At 38.3% G+C, this 11395-nt stretch overlaps 2 protein-coding genes across 3 annotated transcripts in view; both read right to left on the reverse strand.

Moving 5' to 3' along the window:
* Nucleotides 1-1462, reverse strand: part of LOC106534494 (V-type proton ATPase subunit d 1) — a 15978-nt gene extending 14516 nt beyond the window's left edge. Inside the window, exon 1 of the mRNA XM_014031148.1 lies at nucleotides 1333-1462. Within this exon, the coding sequence (XP_013886602.1) occupies nucleotides 1333-1462 (130 nt within the window). The remainder of the gene's footprint in view (nucleotides 1-1332) is intronic.
* A 6039-nt stretch (nucleotides 1463-7501) lies between these two features.
* Nucleotides 7502-11395, reverse strand: part of asip2b (agouti signaling protein, nonagouti homolog (mouse) 2b) — a 12351-nt gene continuing 8457 nt past the window's right edge. Inside the window, exon 3 of one of the 2 annotated variants that reach the window (XM_014031146.1) lies at nucleotides 7502-8128. In XM_014031146.1, the coding sequence (XP_013886600.1) occupies nucleotides 7961-8128 (168 nt within the window). In that variant the 3' untranslated portion in view covers nucleotides 7502-7960. Of the gene's footprint in view, nucleotides 8129-9534; nucleotides 10046-11395 lie in introns of those variants that run through there. The other variant, XR_001312355.1, reaches the window with a different exon arrangement.

The raw sequence follows: 11395 nt of genomic DNA on the forward strand, positions 1-11395 counted from the left end.
CGTCAATATGTGACGACTCGGGAGTGAGAATGGGTTGGCTCAGCAGTGGTTATGTTCACCATACATCCCTGAAAAGGGGGAGCCAAGACTAAAACAAAAGGCTTAAAAAATGTCACTGACATATTTTCATTATTATTCTCACTTTCTGAGTGTAAAATCCTTTAATCTTTTTACTAAAGGTTTAATTTAAATGTAAAAAAAATATGTCTAAATATTAAATTCTAAATCTAAATGTCTTTTTCCATCTGATGTATTTTACCCACCATTTTGGGTCACGGGGGTCTGTAAAAGTTAAATCTTAAATGTTGTGGCTAGATGTTAAAGTTTACATTTAAGTATGGAATGGAATGCAGCCTTTCCGGTTGGTGCTTGGCTGTTGTGGTACAGTCATCATCCTGCAACAAAAGCAACGCTGCTAACTTTGCTAACACTGCTAACACTGCGGTTGCCTTTGTCTCAGGATGACAAGGTCATAACAAAAGACTCACATCAACAGCAAAGGCCGTGTTCCATTCTAAAACACTTAAAGTTAAACTTTATCATTTAGTTGCAAAGATTTTAAATTGGGGGGGTGAAGCCCCTGAATTTAAAGAGACAGCCTCAAAATGAGTTGATTTGAGACCACCTTAGAAAAMGGGTGAAAGAGGGGCTTGTGGAGTTACAATAAGGAGGAAATCAGACCACAGTGTAGTTCCACTTATATAGACCCCAACTGAAGGATTAAAATGTGAAAAAGAAGGATTTAAAATCATCATATGTCCACTTTAATATTTATTGTTTGTCAAAATAGTTAACTAGGATTTTACACTCAGAAAGTGAGCTAAATGATGGAAAGACACTGATGATCCACAAAATGACCTCCTTGAGAATAACATCATTTAAMTGGAAGTAGTATGGCATTCTGTCAACTCCATAAGATGTCAACACTGTCAGGATTTCTAACTGACGGTGTTGACGGTCTCAGTGATGGTGCTGAAAAATATCACAATCTTTCTAGTTTATCTAAATATGTATCTAGTTTAAGTCATAGCAGTGTCATTGTGTGTGGTGGGTGAACAAAACCACTCAAATCAAGCCCCCTGTTGTCATGTTGAGCTAAATTAGAAGGCTGTAATCAGCTGTGACTGTCTCTATTAGACAAACTCAAACTAAAACAACCATAGCATCATATTCAGAGAGGCTTTTATTGAGCTGCATTTATTTTTGTTCTCACCCACAGAGAGAAATTCTGGGAAAGTTATTTCAGACATTCTTGATAAATGAGCTCCAGGTGAAGAAAATGTGTAAATAAAATGATCTCTGTCAGCTCTGCACTGCACTCTCAGTTCTTACCTTCCAGTGACTCACACTGGGTCAGGTTCTGATAGTCTGCCTCAGTCAGAATCCCAGCTTTCATTCCTCGAACCAGACCCTCCAGGTAGCCATGATCCACGTTAAAACTGAGCTCATTACACACGGCCATGATGCCAGATGACTTACTGACTGCACTCAGATCTTTAAACAGGTTTTTATTGTAACTTCTGCATTTATTTCTCTGTGACTAACATTCATCTCTTCCTCTTTCAACACAGAAGGGTTCTGCAGTTTTCCTAAAAATGCCTTAGGTAAATTCATCATGACTGTTTGAAGTAATTACTCATATTTTCTGGATTATTCTGGTTCTTTAAGCGAAAAACAGTCCTGTCTGATGAACAGTGAACCATGGAGTCTTGGTGTGTGGCAGGAAAAGAAAAACTGTTTCCAAAAAAACCCTCATCTTCACTGATCGTTTAACAAGAAATGTCTGGATGTATTTGAAGTCAGACAACAGATTGGGGAAAAGGGTATTTATTATTTTATTCCCTGAAGTCAGATTTAAGTCAATTTTAATCCCTGGTCTTTTGTTTTGTGCTCCTTTTTAAAAGTCAAATAGTTTATCACATCAGCAGTTTGTCTTTCRTAACAAGACACAGAACATTTCCTTACTGAATCATGAACTGGACAGTTACTAAGCAACATCAACCTCTAGATTGCTGAATGACTGTAAGTTTCAAAGATTTAAAGCGCCTCAAGTTGGACGGACTACGTTCAGACCAGGACTCAGATTAGACACGCATCTGAAGAGGGAGGAGAGACTTGTTTTTTTTTTTCAATCTGTCTTTAATGGTGGATGAAATAAAGATGAAATAAAGAAAATGGCTTTGCTTTTTTGAGATCAAGCTAATGTTGCGTACAGCAGATAATTAATTCACCAGATGATTTAGAGGCAGTCTGTTCGGTGAGTTTCACCACTCCAGGAGCTGCGAGCTGAAAACTATTTTTGTCCTGAGCTCAGTTAAACACCGCAGTCAGTTTAACGAGACCCACATCCGTGCTGATATCTCCAGCCAGAACACCAACTGCAGACGGTCGGTTTCAGCTAAAGAGCTCCTGCCCCTCTGTTTCAGGTTAGTGGGCAACATTCAGAAAACCGTCACGTGATTGGAGCAGCAAAAGTTCAATATTATTTTTATAGACTTTGCATGTAAACTGGTTGCTCCTGCGTGTACRGTGTCCGGTGTGTACCCTGCTTTAAGATTATTTTGGAAGAGGCACTTTAATCTGACATCCAGAGAGTTTTCACCTCTACATACATGATGGTGGCTCTGTTCTAATTACACAACCTATAATGTGCTGGATTGTGGCAAGTTTGGAAAACCTTTTGGAGTGAAGGCAGTCATGAAGGTGCTACAGGACAATCTTAGTTTTCAKTAGATTTCTTTACAAAGGGGCAGTGTACATTAACTGATGTTAAAATAAGTCAAATGTAAATTGGAGATGGACAAAACCTATTTGAYACTTTTTCTGACTATTTTCTGGATTCTCAAAATACTTTTCTGTGTTCTCCACACACCAACAGTTGCTCTGCCCCCAGSGTCACACCCTGGCTCGACTCACTTTGGAGTCAGGATGCAGCTTTGGAGATAAAGCTACCATAGTGGGAGTGGGTATATCGATACCAGTATCAATACTATTGATACCAAGATGAGTATCGGATCGGATGGATACTGTGTGTGTGTGATGGAAACGTTTTTTATTTAAACTTTATTTGCACTACTGACATAATTGTTAGCAAGTAAAGGGAAAAATAAAGTCAGTAGTGCAGAGTCCAAATTATTTGGAGTTAGTCATTAGTCCTCTACATCATGTTGTGTGCTGGGGAAGTTATTTTTTTGTTGTGTTGTTGAAGCGGGAATTGTTTTGTTTTCGTACTGTTTGATAATTTTTTTTGCCACTGATTTTTGGTCAACTGGCTGCACCGATGAACAGGAAATTTGGCAGAAAAGCAGATGTGTCTGACCTACACTGCGCCAGCCAACGCTTTTATGATAGACCCCATAATTGAGGAGGGGGCTCCACCTGAAAAGGGTGTGTCTGGACATACAAAAATGCTTATAATTCAAAAACTATTAGGAGCTTCAGATTTTTTTTAAACTCTGATGAAGGGCTATCCATCAGACCCACCAATGAGCACCCCACCACCACCACTCTGGACCCCCACCCAAAACAATAAATCTGTTCTGGTGAGTTCTGAGTTCTGGTGCATTGGTGTTATGCATATGTGCGGTGGTCTCTGATGCACCAGAGATTTTTTTTCTTAAACACATGTTGTAGAAGGCAATAATTACATTGTTTATATTGTTGTAAGCGTTTAATACAAAACATTTAAAAATCTCTGTTCTGCATTTTATCATAATCGACTATCCAGCCATTACACGTCCTTCCTTTCAGGGTCACGGCGTCAATGGTGCCCATATCCAGCAGTCACAGCTGACAGCATAATCGATTAACTAAAAGCAAAATCCCATAATTAATCAATGAAAATGACAAGTATCTGCATCGAATCGGCAATACTAGTCCTGTACTTACACTCAAAAAAATCTAAAGCAAATTTTCTCCAATTTTTTACTCAATTCAGTTGAGTAGAACCTGTTGACAAAATCAACACTTTTTTGTGTGTGTACTTGGTATCAGTCTGACACATTTGTGTAAAGTAAATGCGTTTGGAAAACATATTTTTTAAACAAAATCCACTACTTTTTTTGTGAGTGTTGGTCTTGATTGTGCTCAGACCTGTGAGAATTAAACCTTATTTCTCCAAACTGTTCAGGATTTACAACACGTAAGATAATTATTAACTTTTACACAAAACATTGATCTTTGGCTGAACTTTTTCATTCAAAACCCTATAGTGATCATCCATGTTCTGAATGACTTTTAAAGATGTCATCCAGTGTTAAAGGGGTCTTTCAATCAAATCAAATAATATTTATACAAAACCTAMGATTGATTCTTCTCATTAGTAAAAATACCAAGATTTTAAAGTATTTCAGGATATATCTACTGGAAATAAATGCACTGAAATCAGAGGCTTACAGCATATTTATTAGATGACAAATAAAAGGTAGAACTCATGAATTCACATTTGAACTAATAATTAAATACAAGAAATTATCATAATAATTATGCACATAAAATAGTTTTCCACATCAGTCTGTAGTGGTGTACATGTTTGAAAACATTAAACAGCAACAAGACTGGGAAACACAAAAAGAACCAAACACATTTTGAGTGATTTCCTGTAGTAAAGGAAATCTGGAAACTAAAACTTGACAGTAAAAGGATGTTTCTGTCACAACCTAAGTGTTGAACTGGCTCAGACCAAAGAGCTGCTCCACAGTGAATAAACAACAGTAACTAAACTGGATATCACAGAGGGACACTCTTTACTGATTTGTTACAGTTTTTAGTGGTATTATGGAGAATTGATGYATTGTAAGTGAAATATAGCATTTATATTCTTTTACAGCTTTACAGTAAACATTTGAGTCATGACAGGAACTGGTGTTGGTGTTTTATGTGCTAAGATAGCTTACATTTAATATAGAAAAGAAAACTTTTAACTAAAGGAACAAACAAAGCTTATTTTTCAACGCAGTAATGTGCTGTCTTGGATTATCAGTGTGCATTGCCAATGCAATGCACACTATTGTGATTCATTTCCCATCCAAGTCATCTGAAATTTGGCATGTTTCTCCTCCTCCATGCTTTGACCTAGAGCTGCCATTGTAGTTTATATCTGTAAAGCTCCTGTGCCAAATGACGGCTGTGCCTTTTGGTGCCTGTAAAACTTATAGTTTATGAAAGATAAATGTTTAATAAATTTTAATGGCAGTCAATGGGACCTTGTATTGGTCTAATACTGCCCCATGCTGTACTCAACTTGGTACTGCACCATAGTTTAATATTTCTACTCAGTAGTTCAGTGTTTACAATACTAATATGATTGTATTTTCATGTTTTACTATAATATTGTCCTAATATTGCTTTATTGTTGTTATATATTTCAAATTAGTGACAACGATTACATTGGCAATGTGGCCTCTTTCTGCACACATGCAAACCAACCCCTGGCAGGGTTCTCTACCACAGCTCCAGTGGTCTAGTGGTTAGTGCCATGGGCTTTCATGTGGGAGATCAGGGTTTGAAACCCAGCAACAGCAACTTTAACAGAAAATCTCTACAAACTTCATATTGTCACACAATTATCCTCATTACAAACACCTGCTGACTTGATCAGCACAGGCTGGTGTAGAAACCACATTTGAACTTGGTCACAAGTTCATTCTGCAAGTCCATTGCGGCAGGCAATGGCATGCTACATGGCAATGCACACTTGTTTTTACATCGTAAAAACCCATGTCTAGTTGTTATTGTTTTGTTTTTCTTATACAGTACCACCCATCACTGTTCATCTTTGAGACCTGCCACATTACTGAGTTGCCACTGTTGAGGGTTGTTAACGATGTTCTTTTAGCCACAGACTCTGGTCACGGAGTTGTTTTGATGATAATGGACCTAACAGCTACTCCATGGAGCAATCATATCTCACCCAGAAACCTGGGTGGACCTTCAGGGTTCTGCTCTAAAGTGATTTAGATCTTATTCAACTGAGAGGAGACTTTTACATGTGGTGCGCCTCAGGGCTCTACACTTGGTCCTCTTCTCTTCTCCAAGTATTTACTTCATATGGAGTGTATTGCTTTTTGTTTGATTTGTTAAAATATTGGATTTATTAAAAAGCTGCTTTAGTGATCAGTGACAATTATTCAAACACCATTAATCCAAGTCAAATGAAATTTATGATTCTAAATAATCTTTAGACTGAGGAAAATTACACCTATATTTGAAATTTTCAAACCATTATTTGCCCTGCAGACTAAAAACATTTAAAATCTTTAATGGGCAGCAGAGTTTTTGTTTATACGTTTTAAAGTCAACATCAGTAAACATGATTAATTTGTAATTTTTTTTAATTATGTGTGTCAAATGTACAGGGACATGTTCTTATAGTTCATGGTTTCATGTATTTAAAAAAATTTTAAGAAAGGAATAAGCTCGACATAAGTCCCCGTGAACCAGATCCTAAACAAATGTCTCAAGAACTCAAAAATGATGACGGAGGATGAAGATGTTCTGTGATCGTCTACCTGGTGAACACAGTAAAGAATATTTAGTTTTCATTTATTTTCACAACAGATTCATTTGACTGGATTTTAAACAACCTCCACAAAATAATGGTCTTAAAACAACTCCCAGTTTTCTGATCTGTAAATAATGAGATGGAATTTCCACCCTTGGATCCACACACATTTTCTAAACATACTTTGTTTAGTTCATGGTCATGTGAGGGCCGAACCCTGACCCAGCAGTAAGCAGGTAGGTCACAAGGACATGTAAGACAAACAGACATGTTCACACATTTTAAGGTCAATTTAAAACATTTTTCTAGTTAATAAACCCCATGTTTCTGAACTGTGGGAGGAAATGAGAAATTAGAGCAACCAAAGACAACCACACATGTAGAGAAAACATGTAAAACCAAAGGTTTCTGCAGCTACTTACTGCAAATATTTAAATAAGAAAAAMATTTATGCACTTTTTAATTCCTCAAGGGAAGGAGGATGCTTCAATATAAATAYGTGTGGGGTTAAAGTACATTTTAGATAAACTTAAGCTCAGCTAAGCTATTTTCTCTGCAGAGAAACTTTGTTATATAGATGGGTTTTCCTTCAGGCTTTTCCACATCATYCACACTCTAAAAATGAAATGTTGGATTTACTTAACCATGTTATGTTACCTGGTTCCACTTAACTGAGTTGAGTAAATTCAAAGCAACATGCTCATGTTCTTTGGTTAAAAAACTGGTATATTGCTTTGAATTTACTCAACTCAGATAAGTGGAACCAGGTCATAACATGGTTAAGTAAATCCAACATTTCATTTTTTACAGTGCATCCATCAATTTTGTATCTGCTTCTTCCTTTTAGGGACACTTGTCCAGCAGTCACAGTGTGAGGTACACCTTGGACAGGTCTCCAGTCCGTCACAGGAACACATAGAGACAACYATTCRCTCTCTCACTCACACAGAGAGACAATTTAGAGTTACCAATGAACCTAACAGTCATGTTTTTTGGTCTGTGGGTGGAAGCTGGAGTGTCCGGAGAGAACCCACGCATGCATGGAGAGAACATGCAAACTCTACCCAGAAAGGGCCTTGGGCTGAGTTTCAATTCTTGAGAGGCATCAGCTCTACCAACTGAGTCACCATGCTGCACCCTTTTCTATTATGTGCTTTATTGATCTAAACCACCTCATGTCCCAAAGTAGTTATAATCATGAGTCTTGACAGTTTTCTGTAGATTGCTTGTCTCTGAATTGTTGTACTATTGATTACAATGATTGTCATACTTTTGGAACAACCTCAGTGAATAATGATTGTTAAAAGGCTTCTCTGGTTGGGTTTTGTGTGATATTTGAGGAATGGTCACATTTGTGCTGAAAAACAGAAAATGACTCCAGGCTCTGGGCCTGTGTGTGATGTTGTGTACCACTTTGTGCACATGGTTTGTATGTGTTACACATGTCTGTGTGCGCTCCTAGGTCCTCTTCAGACACAGAGGGTTCATTCTCCAGCAGTGACAGATGGTGTTGAAGAGCCGACAGCGACAGGAGGCGCAGGGGTCGCAGCACGGCACGTGTGAAGAGCAGCTCTCCATCAGGCGGCCGCAGCGCCGCGCCGGGGTCACATTGTTTGATTTGTGTTTCTGAAACATGAACATCAACAATGACTCAAAGCAAAACAGAAATGTTTCTTTAATTTCTTTTAAAATCATCTGGTGTGGGAATACATGTTTAAATGGCCATTTTATCCAGTTTGCAATGGGGGGTCTAAGTTGTGAACAGTTAATATCTTACCTGTTGTACATGGGTTTTTATAAGCTAAACTCAATTTCTCCAAACTGAGATCATTATGAGAGCTATCTGAAGCAGGTAAGAGGTTAACTGCTCATAAACTTTCCAAAGATCACCACTTCAAACAATAACAAGTGTAAAATAAAATACAGAATAAAAAATAATTACAGGATAGCCCAGAAAGCACCTGGTATTCCTAGTTGATCTCCCATCCAAGTATGTCAAAGGAAAGTTCTCATCAGTCAAGTTGTTAGATTGACTCCTACATAACCATCCCGGAGTCATGGATCACAGAGCAGGTGTCATGAAGAAGCTGACACTCAATCACAGGCTCAAACTGTGTCTGAACCTGAATTGCTCTGTGGAGGAGTGTGCGTTGGCCGTGGGAGCGCTGGTCGGTTATGACAGCGTTAAATCTGCCTCCAGAATGAATAGTGGAGTTGCCATTTTTCTTGATAGTGTGGAAAAAGTGAAATCTGTTGTTGAGAGTGGTGTGGTGGTCCAGGACACCTTTATTAAGGTTGTGCCCTTGGTTAACCCAGCCAAAAAAATTCATCTTATCCAACCCATTCTCACTCCCGAGTCATCACATATTGGTGCTTTTCCAAAGTTCCCTCTGCGTCCAATTTTGACGCGTCGGCTACTCCCCTTGCGTCATTTTTTGACGGTATGGGGCGGAATCTGTTGTAATAATTTCTGAAATTGTAGAAAATGCACAAAAACTACTGTTCCAAAGCCTAAAATTACCTAATATTTGCTGAAGACATCCTATCCCTGACCCCAGTTCCTAAACTTAACCATTTATCCTGATCCCTCATGTTAACCTCAGACCCCTGACCCAAAGACCACTATTGGCGCAACACGGAAAAGCCGTGTGCGACAAGGACTGATGCAAGGGGGTCACCCGATGCGTCAAAATAAGACGCAGAGGGAACTTTGGAAAAGCGTCAATATGTTGACAAATCGGGAGTGAGAATGTGTTATCTTATCACAAGTTCCRCCTTTTGTGTCCATTGAGGTGTTAACAAAGGAACTGGAGAGACATGGACAGCTTATGTCTGGAATCAAAATGACTCCACTGGGCTGTAAATCACCACATTTAAAACGTGGTGTCTTTCAGAAGGCAGGTTCACATGGTTCTCAAAGATRATAGTGAGAAATTTAATATGGCCTTTCGTTTTAAGGCAGACGTTTTGATTATACTGTTTATGCTTCATCTGAAAAGATGAAATGTTTTGGGTGTGGTATGGAGGGACACCTTGTCAGAGCYTGTCCTGAAAAATCAGCTGGTGAGACTAATGGAGAAAATAGAAAAACACTGAACACCACAGCTGATGACAGAGCTCCTGAAAAGAGGACAAAAGGATACTGGTTCCACTGAGCCTCCTGCTCCAGAGTCAGTAGAACCTGAAAAGGTGGTTTCTGAGGKTCCATCCTAATGAGAACCAACAGTCTGAGCTCATGAACACAGTGTCTGAGCAGTGTGAAAGCGCTGCAGGGCCCAGCCATAATGTAAAGGCCCAAGGTGACAAAAGRGAGACTGAATCCTGTCTGGATGAGGACAGCAATGTGATCACTGATGAAGTTCGTACCAAAACAAACAAAAAAAAAATGCAAAGCTGCTGATGAAGTCAGTGGTGTTAGATAAGTCTTCCCCTGCAGTCTCCAGCAGTGACGCTGAGAGTGATTCTGATCTAGAATCCATCGCCTCTTCTCAATCCTGTCCTCCCAGGAAACCTGTGATCCCACTCAGTAGTTTAAAAAAGTTTCTGAAAGACACCAAAGGGCGTCAAAACATTAAAATTGAGGACTTTTTCCCAGATTAACGACTAAGTACTTTCAAAAACCCTCTGAGGATGGCAGCCAAAAGGCCTTTACAGATCCAGAGATTTATCGCTTAAAGAAATTGCTAATGAAGCAAGAAGAAAAACTGATAACGAGTAACTCTGTCTTATTCTTGCTGTGGACAGGCTATGTCTATTTTCTACTCCACAACATGTGCGACTTAAAGCTTGGAAACTTAAATTTAAATGGTGCCAGAAGCATGAACAAGAGAGCAGCTTTGTTCAGATTGTGTCATATGAAAAATTTAGATATTGTCTTTCTACAAGAAGAGACACMCAGCTCCATAGATAATGAAGCTGAGTGGAAAAAGGAGTGGGATGGTGACTTTATTTTAGTCATGGGAACAACACCAGTTTTGGGGTTGGAATACTTTTTTTCAAATTGCTTCTCTCCTCAGTCTGTCAAATGTGAAGAAATAATTAAAGGTTGTTTATTAAAAGTTAAAGTGATCTGTGAAGAGGTAACATTACTTTTTATTAATATATTTGCTCCAGATATTGGAAGAGAGAGAACCTTTTTTTTTTTTGGGACAAACTTTTTGACGTTCTTAAAGATTGTAATGCTGAGGAGCATTTGGTGCTGGGTGGGGACTGGAACTGCAMAGTAGACAGTAGYAATGACAGGAACCATTCAGAGCCTCATGCACTCTCAGGAACTCGCCTGCTTCATCTCTTACAAACCTATGATCTGTGAGATGTGTGGAGGAGCCTTAATGAACAGCAGAGGCAGTGGACATGGACTCACTGTAGAGACAATGTTTTGTCATTGACTTGATTGGATTGTTTTTTATTTTTTTAAGCATCAACTTAATACTTTTAAGAAATGTTTTATAACTCCTGTTGGGTTTTCAGGTCACACTTTTTCTTATTGCATCTGTTTTTATTAAGTAAAGTAAGTAAAATAAAGTTTTATTTATATAGCACCTTTCAAAGAAATAGATTCACTAGGTGCTGTACAATCAAATACAATCAGAACAAGATATACAAAATTTTGGAACAAAAAAGTATRAAAGCTGTACAACCATCAAAGTATCAAGACTGTGCAATCCGAAAAATAAAACAAGTAAATAATATCTAGACAAAACTGGGGAGGGCAGAGTAAAACATTATCATTTTAAGATGAAGGATTTTTAAATCAGAAATTAATCTGGAGGCAGGTCTCCAAAAGGGGCAACAAAGGGGCAATATCATGTAAAATCAACTTTGAGTTTTATATCATGCTATAATGTTATACTCTCATAAAAAACATGCCCATTGCTCTGACTCATTCATGCA

This window comes from Austrofundulus limnaeus, unplaced genomic scaffold, assembly GCF_001266775.1.
Source record: "Austrofundulus limnaeus strain Quisiro unplaced genomic scaffold, Austrofundulus_limnaeus-1.0 Scaffold1190, whole genome shotgun sequence".
NCBI classification, from domain to species: domain Eukaryota; kingdom Metazoa; phylum Chordata; class Actinopteri; order Cyprinodontiformes; family Rivulidae; genus Austrofundulus; species Austrofundulus limnaeus.